Source organism: Megascapheus bottae, chromosome 13 (assembly GCF_031878675.1).
Source record: "Megascapheus bottae isolate mThoBot1 chromosome 13, mThoBot2.hap1, whole genome shotgun sequence".
NCBI lineage: Eukaryota > Metazoa > Chordata > Mammalia > Rodentia > Geomyidae > Megascapheus > Megascapheus bottae.
In genome coordinates, this window is record NC_143521.1 from 11,435,280 (window position 1) to 11,454,926 (window position 19,647).

At 40.3% G+C, this 19,647-nt stretch overlaps 2 protein-coding genes across 3 annotated transcripts in view; one reads left to right on the forward strand and one right to left on the reverse strand.

Moving 5' to 3' along the window:
• Cops4 (COP9 signalosome subunit 4) overlaps window positions 1–15,736 on the reverse strand; it is a 32,440-nt gene extending 16,704 nt beyond the window's left edge. For both annotated transcript variants that reach the window (XM_090343304.1, XM_090343303.1), the window contains exons 1-4: window positions 15,580–15,736; window positions 5,982–6,061; window positions 2,364–2,515; window positions 1,372–1,475 (exon numbers count right to left, since the gene is read on the reverse strand). In XM_090343304.1, the coding sequence (XP_090199430.1) occupies window positions 1,372–1,475; window positions 2,364–2,515; window positions 5,982–6,061; window positions 15,580–15,653 (410 nt within the window). In that variant the 5' untranslated portion in view covers window positions 15,654–15,736. The remainder of the gene's footprint in view (window positions 1–1,371; window positions 1,476–2,363; window positions 2,516–5,981; window positions 6,062–15,579) is intronic.
• A 197-nt stretch (window positions 15,737–15,933) lies between these two features.
• Lin54 (lin-54 DREAM MuvB core complex component) overlaps window positions 15,934–19,647 on the forward strand; it is a 77,478-nt gene continuing 73,764 nt past the window's right edge. Inside the window, exon 1 of the mRNA XM_090343306.1 lies at window positions 15,934–15,971. The gene's annotated coding sequence lies outside the window, so the exon portion shown is untranslated. The remainder of the gene's footprint in view (window positions 15,972–19,647) is intronic.

The following is a 19,647-nucleotide window of genomic DNA, read 5'->3' on the forward strand; positions in this document are numbered from 1 at the left end:
AAAAACCACATGAATCATTATACTACCCTGAATTTGTCATTTTAACTATATTAATCTCTTACTTTCATAAGTAGAATAATTTTTTAAAGCAAAAAGTGTCCACCTATGCCAAGTCCCAACTCTGTCTTTTCTCAAGGTCATAGACCCTGACCCCTCTGTCTACACATCACTGTTTTTCACTAAAAATCACAAAGTAACCAGAAAGCACTGGCCCAAGCCGCACTATAACATTAACATTTGCACCCCATAATGTAGCCCCAGCATTACTGCTCATCACTAGGGCAACCCTCCAGGGAATAGGTGACAATCATTACTACTCTATGTAAGTAGTAAAGGCACAGATTCTGCTAACCCTCCTGCAACACACAAAACAGCCCTCACAACCAAGCATTAGCCAGTCTAAAATGCTAATAGTGCAAAGGCTGAGGAATCCAGCATCAACTGTCTGTACTCCTACCAGTCCCTATGCTCAGTTCCTTCCCTTTTGTCTATGGCAGGAATCCTTTCCCTCAGCTCCACAGTATCAAAGGTTTGCTTTCGTCTGGATCACAAAAAAGAATCATTTCTTACCATAGTATGTCTACTACCATCTCCTACTTTGTTTCTTTCCTGCCTTTTTTGATAATTTCTCCCTAAGGGTTGTTGTCTATATTCAGTACTGCCTATTCTTCCAGTCTCTTTTTTTTTTTTTTTTTTTGCCAGTCCTGGGCTTGAGCTCACGACCTGAGCACTGTCCTTGGATTTTCTCAAAGCTAGAACTCTACCACTTGAGCCTCAGCACCACTTCGGCTTTTTCTATATATGTGGTACCAAGGAATCGAACCCGGGTCTTCGTGCATGCTAGGCAAGGCCTTTAACCACTAGGCCAAACTCCCGGCCCTCTTCTAGTCTCTCTTAACCTAATCTACCCTCACAGTTCACAGCCATTCCTCAACCTCCTGTATATCTTTTGAGAATATGATGTCTTTGAGAAAGGGCCAACACACCATCTCAATCATCATATTTAATTATATCTATAGCTATATCTATATGTCCTATTCTGATTTTGCCCTTCCCCTTCCCTCCCCTCCTCTCTTTCTCATTCCCTCCCTTCCTCCTTTCCTGATCTCACTATGTACCCCAGGAAGGTCTGGAACTCACTATGTTACACAGACGTGCCTCAAACTCACAATTCTTCAACCTCAGCCTCCTGAATGCTAAGATAACAATCATTTACCGCCACGCCTAGCCTATTTTGAATTACTTTTCTGTGTAGCAATCCTAACATATTATAAAATGTACTTACTAAATTATCTGCTTGCTAGATTAGAATAAGAAAAAGTATAAGTGAACAATTATATATATTCATCCAATATCCACTATTTACTATACTTTTGTCCGGTTTCCAAAGGAATTCCCACCAACACTTGGGCTGCATTTCTCCAGTCTTCTTCTTTCTCATATATAGATGCAAGATGCTGTCTTATGGAAGCAACCTGGAACAGTAGGTAAACATGTTAAATTATTTTAACTGGCATAGTAACTAATTACAATAATTACACAGTAAGTTACTCTACTGTGGCAAACCTCTTATCCAACATAGTAAACTCACAATAGTAAAAATTGATATAGAACATCTAAATTTTTCTATGAATTTTACATTCACAGAATATCAAAACAGTATACTTCTGCAATATGAATAATGCCCAAGACTTTAAATGTTAATTTTCTTCAATGTTACTTCATAGATGATGCCAAACGCCATTTCCTATGCTGTCAGCCTCATTAACAATTTCACTCAGTTAGAGGCTCCAAGTATGGCCTAGTGGTATAGTGCCTGCCTACCACGTACAAGCCCTGGGTTCAATTCCTCAGTATCACATACACAGAAAAAGCCAGAAGTAGTGCTGTGACTCAAGTGTAGAGCACTAGCCTTGAGCACTAAGAGGCCCAAGGTCAATGACCAGACCCTGAGTTCAAGCTCCAGGACTTAGACCAAAAAAAAAGAAAATTTATCCATTTAATGAGTAATACCAAATTTTAAACAAACACAGTAGTCTGAATTGCAACATCCAGTATTAATTTGATTTTACAACAGAGACTATGGTTTGGCATACTGTTTTATACAAAGTAAAATTTGGGGAAATAATTATAAAATTCAATTCTTATCCTACAAATTAGGGGAAAAAGAATGACACCGATGAAAATGCATTGTATTAAGAAACTGCTCTGCTGAATAGCAACTCCTTTGTACAACTACTTAAAGATAATAAAAATATATTAATAAAAAGAAATTGTATCATCTCTTTTAAGAATTTAGTAACATCAGATTCTAAAAATATTTTCTGCAATTTCAATCAAAACCCACTGTTCTAGATTTTTACCTGCTCCTCAAATGAAATGACTCTAGGCTGGATCTTTTCCAAGGTGAAATGATAGATTTCTTTGGCTGTGCTGTCAGGCAGGTTAGGGAGATGTGTGCAGAAATCAGTTAGCAACTGTCGCGAGATCACAAGACTGACATTCTCATTTACCACTTGTTTTAAAAGAGAGAAGAAAACATGAGTAACAAATTTTCATTAAGCAATCAATCTTTACTTGAAATTAATACTAATCTACGTTAGGGCAGCCTTCAATGCATTATTTAGGGATTTCTATACAATTATCATTTTATACTGTAGTTTCCCTAAGGCTCTTAATTACAACAAAATGGTAAAAATACTAAACAGAAATGATGAGGAAAAAACTGAATAGTTGAAAAGTTTGTATTTATCCTTTCTCATTATTTTTCTACTAAGTGAAGACAGAAACACTTATATTTTTATGTGTTTATGTATGATATAGCTTCAAAATGAAAAAAATGTTAAAAGAGAAAGAAAAATGTTAAAAGAGCTAAATTCAAATATTACTAGTCTAGGTATGCCATTTATATTTAATAAAAACAATTAAAATCAGGCACTGGTAGCTCATGCCTGTATAACTAGGACTCTTGAAATCTGAGGACTGAAGTTCAAAGCCAACCTAAATAGAGATTCTTATCGCTGACCAGTAAAAATCTGAATGTGGAGGTATGACTCAAGTAATAGAGTAGCCAGCCTTGAGAGACAAAGGGAAGCAAGAGTTTATTTTTTTTTTGTTTGTCTATTGATTTTATTTTTTTTTATTGTAATTAGTAAAAGGGTTACATGATATTTGCCAGATAGAAGGTGCATTAATTCACATACATTGATACCCTTTCACTTGTCTTGGTACCCATTTCCCTCCCCCCACACACACCCCCCACCCGTCTTGGTTTTCCCCCCTTCCCTATCAAATTTCAAATATCCATATACAAATAAATTTAATATATCAGATAACAAAGTGGGATACTATACCAATATGAGATAACCAAGGGATAGCAAAGGAGATGAGACACAACATAGTACATTAAGGACAACAATCATTCATTATATGGCTTTTGTTTCAATATCCTGGAGGTCCTTTCAATTAGCTTCACATTATATGGCCTTATGTATCAAGATTTTGCTCTATTGCAGATCTCTGCTAGTAGAGCCCAAGGTTTCTACTGATTATGACGAATGAGGGAAACCATTGAGCCTAAGTTCCTTTGAGTCTGGCTTACTTCACTTAATATGATTTTTTCTAAGTCTTTCCATTTCCTAACAAATGGGGCGATGTCATTCTTTCTGACAGCAGCATAGAATTCCATAAAGGCCCTAAATTCAAGCTTCAGAATGGCACAAATATACAGAAAAAAATCAGTTAGTATTAGATATATCAACTTTATGTTGTTACTCACTGTACGTGATTAACAAAGAATACCCTAAAGACTGTCCAATTATATGACCTCAAAAGCTTTCTGTATTCCTGTCACCTTATCTGCAAAGATTAGAATATCACTTACCTCCTAAAAGTGTGAAGAAATGAAATACGCACAAAGTACTATGACCAATACTTAGCACATTATACTTAACCAACATTAGTTATTAGTATTACTGTAATTATATTTTTACTTTCTCATTATTTTGTATTTTACAGTGCTGAGGATTAAACTTAAAGACTCAAATGTAGTAGGCAAGTGTTCTACCACTAAGGTATATGCTACAGCTTTTAGATGCATCATAACTGAGAACCAATACTTAGATAAATTATTCAAGTCTTAAAGCAGCAGTTATACCGAAAATAAACGAAAAGTTGCTCAGTAAACTGAACCAACTTTCACAGTAGACTGCTCTTCTCGGAGCATCACTGCACTCAGATTTTATATAAAGATTACAAAAATCATTTTCTTCCTACTATAGTGCAATTTTTGTGGGGGGGAGGGGCATGAGTGCGCCACTCCTGGGGCTTGAACTGAGGGCCTGAGCATTATCCCTGAGTTTCTTTTTCTCAAGGCTAGCACTCTACCACTTCAGCCACAATACCATTTCTGGTTTTCTGTTTATGTGGTGCTGAGGAATGGCTTTGTGCATGCCAGACAAGCACTTCACTGCTAAGCGACATTCCCAGCCCCTATACTGTAATATCCTTTTTTGTTTTTTTGGCCAGTCCTAGGGCTTGAAGTCAGGGCTTGGGCACTGTCCTTGGGCTTTCTTCAAGGTTAGTACTCTACCATGTGAGTCACAGTACCACTTCCAGCGTTTCTGTTACCGAGGAACTGAACCCTGGTCTTTGTGCATCCTAAGCAAGCACTCTACCACTAGGCCAAACTCCCATCCCATCAATATTTTTTTGCCAGGGCTTGGGCTCAGGGCTTAAGCACTGTCCTTGAGTTTTCTCAAGGTTAGAGCTCTACCACTTGAGGTACAGCCTCACTTCTCAGCCCTGATTCTTTTAGGTAATAATTTAGCTCTTAAAAGTAATTAGTTTACAATATACTAATAGGCATTTGTTACTGAATAATATTGGATGCAACTAATAAAACAGTTTCATTACATTCGCTATTGAGTACTTGCAACAGAAAGAAATCACCACATATTTAGTATTAGGAAAGAAAGTAACGGAAGGACAGAAAAATCAGAAACTAGGCTCTGCCAATGACCAACGACATACTCTTAATGGGCAGAGATCACTTAATCCTGAGGTCCATTTTACAATACACAGAGGGATATTTATAACTATACTATCTAGTCACAAGATTATAAAAAGGAGTCTATGTGACAGAGAAATGTACATGAGAATATACTCACCTACAAGATATCATCAAGCGTCAATATGTTAATATAAATTACAGCCTAAATTTTGAATAATTTTCAAAATAATTAGAGATATTTGAAGTCAGGGAGTAGGGAAAAGTTTCTTGAAAAACTGTGGTTTCCCATTCATTCAAAAGCCCATTGTTAACATTAATACCATCAAACACAGCACTCACTATATGCTAGGTGCTATTCGAAGCATTTTGTTACATTTATTAACATTTAATGTCTCAACAATTCATGATAAATATCAAATCCCTACTTTGAGACAAGGAGGCACAATGGGCTTAAATAACTTCAAAAACTAGCATGCCAGGACTATATAGCCACTTATCAATTACTACATCAAAACCTATGTAAAAATCTTAGTTAATATTAATTTGTACATGGGGCCGAGAGTTTAGCCTAGTGGTAGAGTGCTTGCCTAGCATGCACGAAGACCCGGGTTCAATTCCTCAGTACCACATACGTAGAAAAAAGCCGGAAGTGGTGCTGAGACTCAAGTGGTAGAGCTCTAGCCTTGAGAAAGTCCAAGGACAGGGCTCATGCCCCGAGCTCAAGCCCAGGACTGGCAAAAAATAAATAAATAAAATATTAATTTGTACAGCACTGTAATTCTGAAGATAATTTATTGAAAAAAACCAAGTTAAGCACAGTTTAAATTCTAGAATCAATCTCAATGTACATAATTTATACTGATAATTAATACAAATACACACTGATAATTTAATACAAAACAAGACTTTGGAAAATTTTCACATATTAGCTCAGGATTACGGTGAAAACATAGAATTTCATTCTACTTACTTGCTTCCACAAAAGCTTTCAAAGCTTCTAGTTGTTCTGCCCCAGATAATTGAATGGCTTTTTCTAGGATCTGACGATACCTAAAATAGTACAAATAAAATCATTTATAGAGGGAACTAGATTTCCTAATGTAAAGTCTGAATTTTATTTATTCATTCTAGAACTCTGATGTATACTTATGAACTTCCCTTTGTCCTGATTTCTCTCATACTGTTCTTGTAGTTTGTGGTTTTCTTTATGGGAAACCATTTTGGGAGGAAGGGGGGTTCAAGTTCACATGTACTATTAGACTTACAATCCTAAGAAATATGCTATTTAATGGTTTTTAGTATACTGTGTCCAACTTAATTTATGTCCATCAAATGTAAACCTATATCTCTACGTTTCCAAATCTCAGGTGATACTTCTTGAAAGTTTTGGGTTGAAATTTGAACTAAAGAGTCAACTTCTTTCAAGTGTCTTAAGAGAAGTTATATTTCCTTTCAACTGAGATGCAAAAGATTTCACAGATGCACAAGAACATTATTTGAGGTGATTTTGCAGGCTTAATGAATCTAGAGTCATCTACAATAAGACATTGTTCATTAGGCTATAGAGCCAGACTGTCTTGTGTGTACATAATAAATTCACCAAGCCAAATGCACTGACAGTACACCCTTGATGTTATCTGACAGCAGCTACTTTTTTGGGGGGGGGGCAGTCCTGGTGCTTGAACTCAGGCCCTGAGCATTTCCTTGGCTTTTCTCAAGGCTAGAGCTCTACCACTTAAGCCACAGTACCACTTTTGGCTTTTTTCTCTGTATGTGGTACCAAGAAATCAAACCCGGGTCTTCATGCATGCCAGGCAAGCACTCTTCCCACTAGGCCAAAACCTCAGCCCAGCTACTTATTCTTTATTTGTACTCAGTTCTAATAACTAGTTGCAGAAGATTCATACTAGCAACAATTACCAAGCCATGATAAATTCCTTCCTAAAACACAAGCTACTGCATTACAGCAGTTTTTGTCTGTTTTGTCACTCTGATATATACATCAAACAGCACTCAGCTAATCATAAGCACAAAAATATTGAGCAATATGGGTAACAATGGTAACATCTTATTTCTTAAATTGAGTCAATATATGAGGATTAAAATATTTTATGCTTTATCTCTTGATTTTACGCATGCTTTTAAAAAAAATCAATGAGATGCACTTGATAATACTAATAGCACTGAAATAACAGAAAGGCATTTGAAATTTAGCTAAGAAATAAAATTTATACAAACAGGACCTGAGCTCATTCAGATTTATCACATATTTTGTAGGGCACATAACCCAAGCTACCATTCAGCTATTAAATTATTCTCAATTCACCCATTCTCACCATCTTCACTGTTCAAAACAATAATGAAGCTAGTATACTGAGAGAAAAGATATCAAATTCTGAAAGACGCCGGAGCTCGGTGGCTTACACCTGTAATCCTAGCTACTCAGGAGGCTGAGATCTGAGGATCAAGGTTTAAAGCCAGGCCAGGCACAATAGGACCAGAGACTCTTATCTCCAACTAACCTCGAGAAAACAGGAAGTGGGGCTTGGCCCAAGGGTAGGGTGGTAGCCTTGAGCTGAAGAGCTCAGAGACGGCACCCAGGCTGAATTCAAGCTCCATGACCACCCCCCCACCCCCCCACTCCGCAAAAAAATTCTGAGCCATAAATGATTCTCAGAAAGCAAGGAAATAGTAAGCTTTTAAACTCATAATATTGACAAATCTATCAATATTTAAGGACTGTTAAGTCCTTAAAGGGATAAAACTGCGATGTTTACTCTCATCTTGCCCCCCACCCCCACCCCTTTGATCAGTCATGGAGCTTGAAGGAAGAGTTGGAGGCTAACCCAGAGTTTTTTTCCATTCAAGGCTAGCACTCTACCACTTTGAGGCACAGAGCCACTTCCAGTTTTCTGGAGATTAATTGGAGATATGAGTCTCATGGACATTCCTGCCCATTCTGAGGTTGAACCAGAATCCTCAGATGTCAGCCTCATGAGTAGCTAGGATTACAGGCATGAGCTACTGGAGCTTGGCTCTCATCTTATCGTTTTCTTTTAAAGGGCTAAATTAGGTGAAATATTGCATATTCCCTCTCTTCTGCCTGAAGGCATCTGCTGATAGTCCAAGACACCTGAAAGAGTGGCACTTGTGATGGGAAAAGGAGGAGGGCTCAGCTTTGGGGAACAGTTGGAAGCAACGAAAGAAAAGTTACAATTTCTGGAGAACTAATGGAGCTGGATTCCTTTGCCTGCCAAAGGGAAGCAAGCCCTTTGAAAATAAGGTGACAATCATATCTATATCTATATCAAATAAGCAAAGAAAACACTGAACATCTGTCCTACCCTAAGCATCCTCAGGTGCCTGGCAGAAGAAAATAAAAATTCTCTTTGAATCACAGTATCTTAAGTCTTCAATGACTTCTAGAAAGTTTCTTTTTTTTAAATAATTTTCCCAATAAAGGTTAATAAGGGCACATGACAACATGAGATAGGATCAACAAAAGCAATAGATAATAGCAACAACCAGGACTTCAGATGTTGCTATTATCAAAAACACTATATATAATAAATTATGTGTGTTGTGTTCACACAAATAAAGGCAGGCTTTTAAGTTTCATCAAGAGTTTATTTTGGAAAAGAACTATCAGAAATAAATTCAAGAACTATAAAAATATTACCAAACTCAATTGAGTACTTGACACCAGAAAGCATTGAAGTGGGGGAAAAACAATCCAAGACAGAACAAGAGACATAACAGGGACGTAACTAGAACCTAGAAGAGAAAAAAGAATGAAGCGGGGGCAATATTTAAAAATATATAGCTGAAAATTTTCAGGATCAGGGAACAATGTTCCAGAAGCAATGTACTCACTACCTTACAAATGTTACTGTAACCCCTCCATACATCACCAACAATAAAATAAAATAAAAAATTTCTCAGGATTGTTGAAAGAATACAAACCCTTTGACCCAAGAAACCCAATGAAGTTTAACCTGTGTAAGTTGGTAGAGTAATTACAAAAAGAAGCCAAAGTTTTTTCAGTTTCTTTTAAGATGTGACTTTATGGCTCTTCACATAAAGAGTATATTTCCCTCACTGATCTCAGAGTTGGTTTGACCAATCAAATGTTGCATAAGTATGGGCCAGGGGTTTGACCTAGTGGTAGAGTTCTTACCTAGTATGCACGAAGACCTGGGTTTGATTCCTCAGTACCACATACATAGCAAAGCTGGAAGTGGTGCTGTAGTTCAAATGATAGAGCACTAGCCTTGAGGAAAAGTCCCAGGACAGTGCTCAAGCCCTGAGTTCAAGGCCGAGGACTGGCCAAAAAAAAAAAGAATATAGCAGAAATAAAGTACCAGTTCTGAGCCTAAACCTCAGGAGGACTTGAATATGTCTTTTTTCAACCTTGCTGTTGGAAAAATAAAGAAATCTGGCACACTTAATGGCTGAATTATGTAGCCCAATAACCTAGTCCACCAACCTACAAAAGCAAAACTGGCCATCTGGCCTGCAGCTGACTATAGATATATAAGGAAGATCAAGACCATGTAGAAACGATCAGAGGCACAGAATCATCCATTTGAGCTCAATCCAAACTGCCAATCTCCAGGTCTGTGCACTAAATAAACGACTACTGTTTCAAGCTGCTAGGTTTTGGAGTGGCTTATTTCACAGCAGAAAGCTAACTGACAGATAATGCCCATGTACACATCAGGATAAAGATGCCAAAAATTAAACACAAATGCTACTGAGAGGTGTGTGTGGTCTGCCTGTGCCAATACTTCGGCTTGAATTCTCAAGATCTTTCACTCAAGGCTGGCAGTCCACCACTTGAGCCGTGGAACCACTTCCTCACGTAATTTCTTGGTCATTAAGAATTCTAACTAGGCCAGGAGCATAGCCTCGTGGTAGAGGGCTTGCCTAGCATGCACAAAGTCCTAGGTTCGATTCCTTGGTACCACACACACAGAAAAACCTGGAAGTGACGCTGTGGTCCAAGTGGCAGAGTTATCCAAATGAGTCCAAGGACAGCCCCCAGAGACCCTGTGTTCAAGCCCCCAGACTGGCAAAAAAATAAAAAAATAGGAAAGGGGGGAAAACAAGATGACTGGAAAGGGGGAGGGAAATGGGGACAAAAACGTAAGAAGGGATATCAATGTGTGAGAGGAAATGTACCTACTATCTGGCAAACGTAACTATGTCGGGGTCCTTCGTCCCCAGTCCCTTTTGACTAGTAGGAGGGATGGGGAAAAACATGCCCCGACCAGGACATGCCAAGAGAGGAGAGGGCCCACTGTCCTTCCCGTACTCAGCCTTCTTACCCTGGGGCAGGAACAGACGCCACACAGCTTCATCAAGGCAGGAAAATCTCCCTCTCTAATCCTCAAGTTCCCCCTCCTTATATTCGGTGCTGTAGCCTCTCAGCACAACAGGTGGGCAGGACAAAGAGGTCCACGTGTCTTACCCCTATTACAAGCCTCAGCAGAGAGTGATTAGGACATGGCTTTACATGGCCCCCAACAACTGTAACCCCTCTATACATTACCTCGATAATAACAAATAAAATGAAGAAAAAAAGAATTCTCTATATATTCCAAATCAGTGGCAATGAGAAAGACTGGGGAAAAGAAACTTTGCAAGCAAAAATAATTACCTCAAATGTCATTTGGTTCAGTAAAGATAACATATGGTCAAAAGGTAGATGTGTTAGATGGTGCGGTAGCTCAAGCCTGTAATCCTAGCTACTCAGGAGGCTAAGATCTGAGGATCAGGGTTCAAAGCCAACCCGGGCACAAAAGGACCTGAGACTCTTTTCTCCAATTAACCTCTAGAAAACAGAGAAGTGAGGCTTGGCTCAAGAATAGGGTGGTAGCCTTGAGCTGAAGAGCTCAGGAACAGTGCCCAGGCCAAGTTCAAATCCCATGCCCCCCCCCACACACACACACAAAAGTAGATGTGTTTTCAGTGAAGGTCCATGAATAAGCAGATATGGCCAATTTCTGGTGTCAGTAAACACCTTTGTACTACAGTATTTTCATATGCAATATAAATATCTACTTGCTAAGTACCATAAATAAGTAATGTAGTTGGCTAGGTATTATCAACATTTACTCTATAAAGTAAATATATAGATATAGATATGGATATTAACAGAGAACCAGAGATACTGAGTTATAAAAAAAAACATTTGAAGTTGTCCAGTCTTCTCTTCCATCGTGGGTGTATGTGTTCTCCATTTGTGACAGTTCTGTTCCACTCTATTACTAGAAAATTCTAATCCAAAGTTTACCTCTGTGGAGAAATATATTGTATTTTCTTTTTTGAAAAACAGCTTTTCTGGGGCCGGGAGTTTGGCCTAGTGGTTAAAGTGCTTGCCTAGCATGCATGAAGACCCGGGTTCGATTCCTCGGTACCACATACATAGAAAAAAGCCAGAAGTGGTGCTGAGGCTCAAGTGGTAGAGCTCTAGCCTTGAGAAAGTCCAAGGCCAGTGCTCAGGCCCTGAGCTCAAGTCCAGGATTGGCAAAAAAAAAAAAAAAACAGCTTTTCTGTTTGTAGTTCTGGTACTGGTGCTTGAACTCAGGGCCTGGGCACTGTCCTGAGCTTCTGTGTGCAAAACTAACACTTTATCACTTGAGCCACATCTGACTTTTTGATGGCTAATTGGAGATAAGTCTTTCAGGTCTGCCTGGGCTGGCTTTGAACTGTGATCCTCAGATGTCAAGCTTCTAAGTAACTAGAATTACTAGTGCCCAGCTAAAAACAGCTCTTTCTTAATAAACAAAGACAGCTAAGAAGTATCTCATTACTAACATTTTCTTGCAAAATGAAATGATCATGCTGTGAAGGTGTATAACCTCCTCTGGGTACTCTCCATACTGCAGAACTGGGGTGAGGTGGGGAAAAGGCCATATTTCCTTATGATTAACTAAACCAAGATCTACAATTCATAGTCTCATATCTGCCCTCAAAGAAATTCTTAAGGAAAAACAAATTCACATTCTGGCCAAGGCTGTAGACAAACAGGCAAAATAATCAAATGCTAAGTAGAGGCACACTGAGCATAGTACTGAGCCTAGGAAGAGCAACTAACCAGTCCCTAGGTATGAATGGATATGAATGAATGTGAAATAGCTTCTTGGAGGAAGTAACAGCCTAACTAATCCAGAAAAACAAAAAAGGTTTCAACTAAGTAAGATCTTCAAATACTTCTTTCTCAAGGTTCTCTTCATCATAAGTCTTACATAAAATAATGAATCCAGAGGGGCTGGGAGGGTGGCCTAGTGTTTGTCTAGCATGCGATTTCTCAGTACCACATGCATTAAAAAAAAAAGAAAAAAAAAAGCCAGAAATGGTGCTGTGGCAAGGACAGTGCCCTGAGTTCAAGCCCTAGGACTGGCAATAATGATAATAATGAACCCAATACATGTTACAGGCACAACATAGCCTATCAAATTTGCAAAAAAAAAAAAAAATGTATTTTACACAATTTATTTCCTTTTGGGGAGGATGGGTGGGGGGCTATTACAGGGTAGCTTGAACTTAGGGCCTAGTGCTCTAGCCCAGCTTTTTTGCTCACAGCAGGCGCTCTACTAAAGCCACATCTCCAGCCCAGCATTTTGTTGGTTAGTTGAAGCTAGGTCTTACAGACTTTAAACCTCACTGATCAGCTCTGCCTTCTGAGTAGCTAGATGACAGATATAAATAAATCCCTGGCACCTGGCTTAGTGGCCTATTTCTTATCAACTTTATAAGTAGTATTAATTCAACTATTGGAAAGCACTTCCAATTCAGGTTGATTTTTATTTATTTTTTTTTTAAGGTGGAGGGTTGTTTGAGGTTTTGCTTGTTTGTTTAACTTTTGCTCTTTGTGCTTGTGCTGAGAATATAACTCAGGGCCTAACTCTCTCAACTGGCTTTCCCCTCCAGAGCTGGGCTCTATCACCTGAGCCACAGACTGGATTTAGGAGAAAAGAAGCTCTTAAGACTTAACAGTGATCCCCAGATTGCAGCCTTCTGAGTAACTAAAATTACAGGCAAGAGTGAGTAGCACCCAGACCAATTCAGTTCTTCTTGCTGTGTATGGGGGCTTGCCCTGGAGCTTGAACTCAGGGTGTGGGCACTATCCCTAAGCTTCTTTTTGCTCAAGGCCAGTGCTCTACCACTTCAGCCACAGCTCCACAGTAGTTTAGTGGATATAAGTCTAACAGATTAGGGCCAGAAGTGTGGCCTAGTGGTAGAGTGCTTGTCTAGCATACACAAAGCCCTGAGTTCGATTCCTTAGTACCACATACATAGAAAAGGCTGGATGATGCTGTGGTTCAAGTGGTAGTGTGCTAGCCTTGAGAAAGCCCAAGGACAGTGCTCAAGCCCTGAGTTCAAGCCCAAGGACTGGCAAAAAAAAAAAAAAAAGTCTCACAGACTATCCTGCCTGGGTTGACTTAGAGCTGTGATCCTCAGATCTCAGTCTTCTGAGCATCTAGGATTAATGGCCTAAGACACTGGCACCTGGGCTCCAATTCAAGTTTAAAAAGAAAAGTAATATAATCTGATGGGCTAAAAAATGAGCTTTTTTAGAGTAGTGCCACCTGAGTGCAAATATAAGACAAATATCCCCAACAGATACAACCAGATACAACCAGAAATACCTGTAGGCAAGAGTGAGACTTGAAAGAAAGCATCTTTGAGGGAGTTGCTAGCTCACATTGCACTGGCTATCAGTTACCAAGCAAACTATTTTATTTAATTATAACAAAAACTCATATGGCAGACAGTTACAGTAGTGGCTTCCAATCAATTTACCTTTGCAATGTCACTTTGCCACTAAAGAGAGTAGGAGACAGAGACAGCAACAAGGAGACTGAGCCAACAGCTAAGTATGAGCAGAGACCCAGCCTGCAGGATGACCTGCCAGTAGACCTTTATCTACATGACTGAATCCAGACAAGATCAGCAAAACAGCCCAGTCAACTTGTAGAATCCTGAGAAATTGTAGTTGTTTTTGGTTTAGTAAACAGCCACAGAAGAACTCAAGAGAATACAGTGACCCCTCACCTATTGCCAGCTCCGTTGGAGAGACCCCAGGGATAGATGAAAATCCTCAAAGTAGCAGCAATAGTCCTCCCTCAAGGTTCACCTATTGCTACTTAGTGGACTTTCACCTATCGTGGGTCTCTGGTGATGGATGAGTGATTACTATTTGTTTTTTAATCCACAATACAGTGAGGGACAATTGTGTTTGTACATACTACTGTCTATCTCAAATTCAGAGTTGAAAAAGTAAATTAGTAGCTTAAGTTTCAGAAATTCTGCAAAGGCTTCAAAAGTTATATCTCTTCTAATAACTAATGTTCTTAATTTTCTTCAACATAACTATATGTGTGTATGTATATATATATATATAGATAGATATATATATGGAAATGCATAAGCTACTTTTCTTTACATCCAAACCTGTACAAATTACACACAGAAAGGACTGAGACAACCTATGGAAGTATTTACTGACTGCTTAATAGTAATAACAATCCTATAGCATTTTTTACATGCCAGGAATGATTTAACTGTCATAAGTACACAAACACTGATTTTGTCCTCAGACAACTGTAAGAAAGTCGTACTGTTATCCCGAACTTGCTGAGTAGGAAAATACTGAAAAAAAATACAGTATATACTGATAAATTAGATACAGTAATAAAAAGAGACATGTTTACCATCCAGAGAAAAGGCAGCACAACCCACATACAAGCACATTCACGATTTCAATGTTCAGGTTAGAGCAAGTGCATCCCCTCAAATCATTCAAAGTGATCTTAGTTGCTGGGACAATGTCTCTCCATCCCCCTACTGCTCAACAACTGCTTGTAGGATAGGATCGTGTCATAATTTTAACTTGGGAATCTACCTAAGCGTTCTACATAGACTTCAACAAAATTCCTAAGCAGTTCTGATTCCTGCAGACACCACTGTTCTGGACATTCTGATGCATAATATGAAGACATTCCGCTTCAGAGCTGGTGCTGGAGTGAGACTATCCGAAACACAAGGACCCACAGATGAAGGGTCCGAACAGTTCTCTGGACGACATGACAGGAGCCATGCCTCCTCAGCCCCTGTTAACGCTGAGAAGCCATCGCCTTTCTGCGCAAACTCTGCACCAAGGTCTCATAATGTTCCTCAACCAAAAGTGGGGAGAGTCCGGGATAAAGAGGGGTCGGATTTGAGGTGAGAAGAAACCCTGGGGAGGGCGGCGAAGGCCGAAGGTGCAGACTTCCCTCTTGCCCACGCTTCCACAAGCCAAAGGAAACGAGGAAGGATGTTCTCAAGAACTGGACACGCTGACATCTTCCCAGGACCCAGGCCTTCTAGGGCCCCCGCACTCGGTCTCCTCTAATTTTCCGCGGCTCCCAATTTGGCCCCGCAGCCGATTTCAGGCCCGCCCCCTCGGGCGGCCGGGCCCGCTCCCAGCCTCACACCCGAACCCCCGGTCGCCTCAAGGAGAACCCATCGGCCGCCTCCCGGACCCCCCCTCCGGGAGTGGGCTTCTGAGACACATTACTCACTTGCCCGCCAGATCTTTATGAGAGCCGCTGGAATTCATGAGCTGGGCCAGATCCTGCCGCACGGCTGCCGCCATCTTTCTTCCAGCTCCGCCACGGCTGCGGGCCCTCTCGCAGCCCCGGAGAAAACGAGTAGAGTGTGGTCCTCCGGAGTGCAGCCAGAGGGAACCCGAGATACCAGAGAGTGCCGTCTTTGTGGGCCAGAGCGCCGGGGGCGGGCGCTGCAGCGAGCTCCGCCCTCAAGGCTGAGTGACAGAGAGCGCCTCCCTTCACAGCCCAGGCCCGCCCAGGCCCGCCCAGGCCTCTCCCGCCGGCTCCGCTCTCACGCTCCGACTTGTGATTGGGTGACGAACTTCGAGGCAGTGCGCTGCGAGTGCATCTTCAAGGATGGCCGGGTAGGTCAAACTACTACGTTTACTTACGTTCCGGGTCCTAGGTCTACGCTACCCTGTTCCAGGTCCTTTCAAGGCACTATTTAAACTACCAAAGGTCGTTTTCAATAAAAACCTGTTGTTCTTATTTCCAGTTCACTACAGTCCAGTCGTCTTGTTAATGCTGCATATGCACTTTTTAAGGGCTAACCATACATTGCATTTTGTCCAGTTGTTTACAGTAAAAGATCATGTTACCTGTATACATGGTTGCATTCATTACTCCTGTAGCCTTCAGGAGTATCCTTTTTATTTTTTTTTATTTTTTGTTTTGTTTTGTTGTGGTGCTGGTCTTGGGGGTGGGCGCTGTCCCTGAGATTTTCTGCTCAAGACTAGTGCTCTACCACTTGAACCATAGCTCTACTCCCAGGATTTGGGTGGTTAATTGGAGATGAGCCCCATGCCAGTGCTGGCTTCACACTGCGAGCTTCAGATTTTAGCTTCTTGAGTAGCAAGGATTGTAGACGTGGCCCACCAGTGCCGGTCTAGAACTGTTTTGTTTTTTAAAGGAAAAGGCTATCAATCTATGATCCCAAAGCTTACCGTATTTGTTTATGCAAATATGAGGAAATACACATACGTTTTTATTTCTTCAACAACAAGTGAAGTAACTTACTATGTAACACACTTTACTGTTCTGCTCTTGGTCCAGACATGTTACCACGTAAGATGTAAGCTCAGGCTTTAAAAATTATTTTGTCTGGCGTCTGGGAGTGTGGCCTAGTGGTAGAGTGCTTGCCTATCATGCTTGAAGCTTTGGGTTCGATTCTTCCTTACGGCATACACTGAAAAAAGCCAGAAGTGGTGCTATGGCTCAAGTGGTAGAGCTCTAGCCTTGAGAAAGCTGCCCAAGGGCAGTGCTCAGGTCCTGAGTTCAAGGTCCAGGACTGGCAAAAAATTATTTTGTCTGGAGGCATGGTTCAGTGGAAGAACACTTACCTGACAAATGCTAAGTCCTGTCTCCACGCCCTCTACCACAAAAAGAAAGGACCAAAATGGTGTCAGAGAGAGAAAAAGAGAAAGGGAGAGAGAAGAAAACATTTATTTTAATTCAGTTCATGCCCAGATAGCTAAGAAGAACAAATGAATATATTTAAATAAAAGCTCATCTCACAAAGAAAAAATGATTAAAGCATGGAAGTCAAAAATCTGAAAAATTTTAACAACTACTTCTACAAAGTCAGTATTGGCATCAGAAACTGTGTAGAAGTGAATAGTTTGGAATTAAGTATGCTTCCTAAAAGGGAATATAGTCTACATCCAGTTAACTTATATAGTAACAGTTAAACTGTGCCTTTGCTTTCAGTGATTAAATTATCTTCTTGGTGCTGGTCGTGGGGCTTGAATTTGGCTTGGTTGCTGTCCCTAAGCTCCTTTTGTTCAAGGCTAGCACTCTACCACTTGAGCCACAGTTCCACTTCACAATTTTTGGTAGTTTAATGGATATTAGAGTCTCATAGACTTTCCTGCCTGGGCTGGCTTTGAACCAAGATCCTACATCTCAGCCTCCTGAATAGCTTACAGGCATGAGCCACCAGCGCTGGGCTAGAAGTAAACAATTCTTTTTATTTTTTTCCAGTCCTTGGGGCTGAACTCAGGGCCTGGGCCTTGTCCTTGAACTGTTTCAAGGCTAATGCTCTACCACTTGAGCCACAGCACCACTTCCAGCATTTTCTGTGTAAGTGGTACTGAGGAATTGAACCCAGGGCTTCCTGCATGTTAGGCAGGTACTCTACCACTAGACCACATTCCCAGCCTAAACAATTCTTAAGTTGTAAATTGAGTAACAGTCCTGAGGAATGCAATGAAATCTCTTGACATTCTGGTGTATCTCTCTTGGCAAAATTACTCATCTTTTTGCTCACAATGTATATGCTAGCTTTCTTTTTAGTAGCTGTAATATGATTCATATTTACTGTTGCAGTCACAACAGGTTTAAGTGAACCTTATAATGGCACCAAAGTGCAAAGAGTACTTATACTGGCAATTCTGATTTGCCAAAGAGAAGTTGTAAATGAAAGGTGAAAGTTCTCAATAAAGAAAGAAGAACAACAAAGGTTGGGGCCAGGAATTTGGCCTAGTGGTAGAGTGCTTGCCTAGCATGCATGAAGACCCGGGTTTGATTCCTTGGTACCACATACATAGAAAAAAAGCGGGAAATGGTGCTGAGGACAAGTGGTAGAGTTCTAGCCTTAAGAAAATCCAAGGACAGTGCTCAGGCCCTGAGCTCAAGCCCAGGACTGGCAAAACAAAAACAAAGCAAAGTTTGCTAAGATCTGTAGTCTAATAAAATATTTTGAGTCTAGGGCAGGGGTGAAGGGAGGGAAATGGGGACCAAGACTTCAGAAAGGGTATCAATGTTTGTGAAGTAATGCACCTTCTATCTGGTGAATATAATGTAACCCTTCTTTTAATTAAAAATATATGAAAAAATACTTTGAGTTTAATAAAATATTTTATTATATATTATTATACTTATTCTATTTTATTATTAGTTATTATTGTTAATCTGTTACTATGACTGATTTTTCAATTAAACCTTAAAGTAAGTGTTGTAAAGAATCCAGAATATATAGTGTTAGATATTAGTGGTAGTTCAGAAATCTATTAAGTTTCTTGGAATTAGTCCCTGACAATATGGTAAAATTATTGTATTAAGAAGGCAAAGACTCGGGCCGGGAGTTTGGCCTAGTGGTAGAGTGCTTGCCTAGCATGCACGAAGACCCAGGTTCGATTCTTTGGTACCATATACTTAGAAAAACCCAGAAGTGGTGCTGAGGCTCAAGTGGTAGAGGTCTAGCCTTGAGAAAAATCCAAGGACAGTCCTCAGGCCCTGAGCTTAAGCCCAGGAATGGCAAAAACAAAAAACAAAACAAAACAAAAAGAAAGCAAAGACTAGGTCCTCAGAATATAACAGGCAATAGAAATCCTCTTAGCAGAATCAGTCTAACCATATCCTGGGAAGTCTCCAAAATATATTTAATATTTCCAGCAAGTTCTTTGGCAAAGAATTGATACTGCATCTGTCGGTCAATGTTAGCAATCTCATTTTTTAAATGTTTTCACTAAATTTAGGGTTTTCTCTTTTTGCTTGTTTTTTGGTTTTTATTTGTTTGTTTATTCATTTTGTGGCTTAAGCTCAGTGCCTGAGCACTGTCCTTGGTCTTTCTCAAGGCTAGACACTGAGGAATTGAACCTGAGTCTTTGTGCATGCTAGGCAAGCACTCTACCACTAGGCAAAACTCCCCCTCACCCCTACCCCTCGTTTTCTGTTTTTGACTTTTGCTTGTCCTTAAGGTCTTTGATGATTAAAGCAGGCAGGGAGGGAGGAAAAGAGGGAGGGAGAAAGAGAGAGAGAAGGAGACAGAGGGGGGGGAAGGGGAAGAGGGGGGGAATTCTCTCTTGTTCTGAGTGGTCAGTTCCACTGTACTCCTTAGACCCTTCCAATCACATTAACCTTGCCAATGTCGTCATCACCATCCTTTTAGGAGATACATGAGGGGAGCTGATCTTGAGACAGGGCAAATGTGCCACCAACCTTGGAACTGGTTTACAACTTTGATCTCTTTGACTTTGTGGTAAAGGTACCTGGTTTTGAATGAACCCAGGTTCAGAACAACCTAACGAAAGTCCAGTTTTG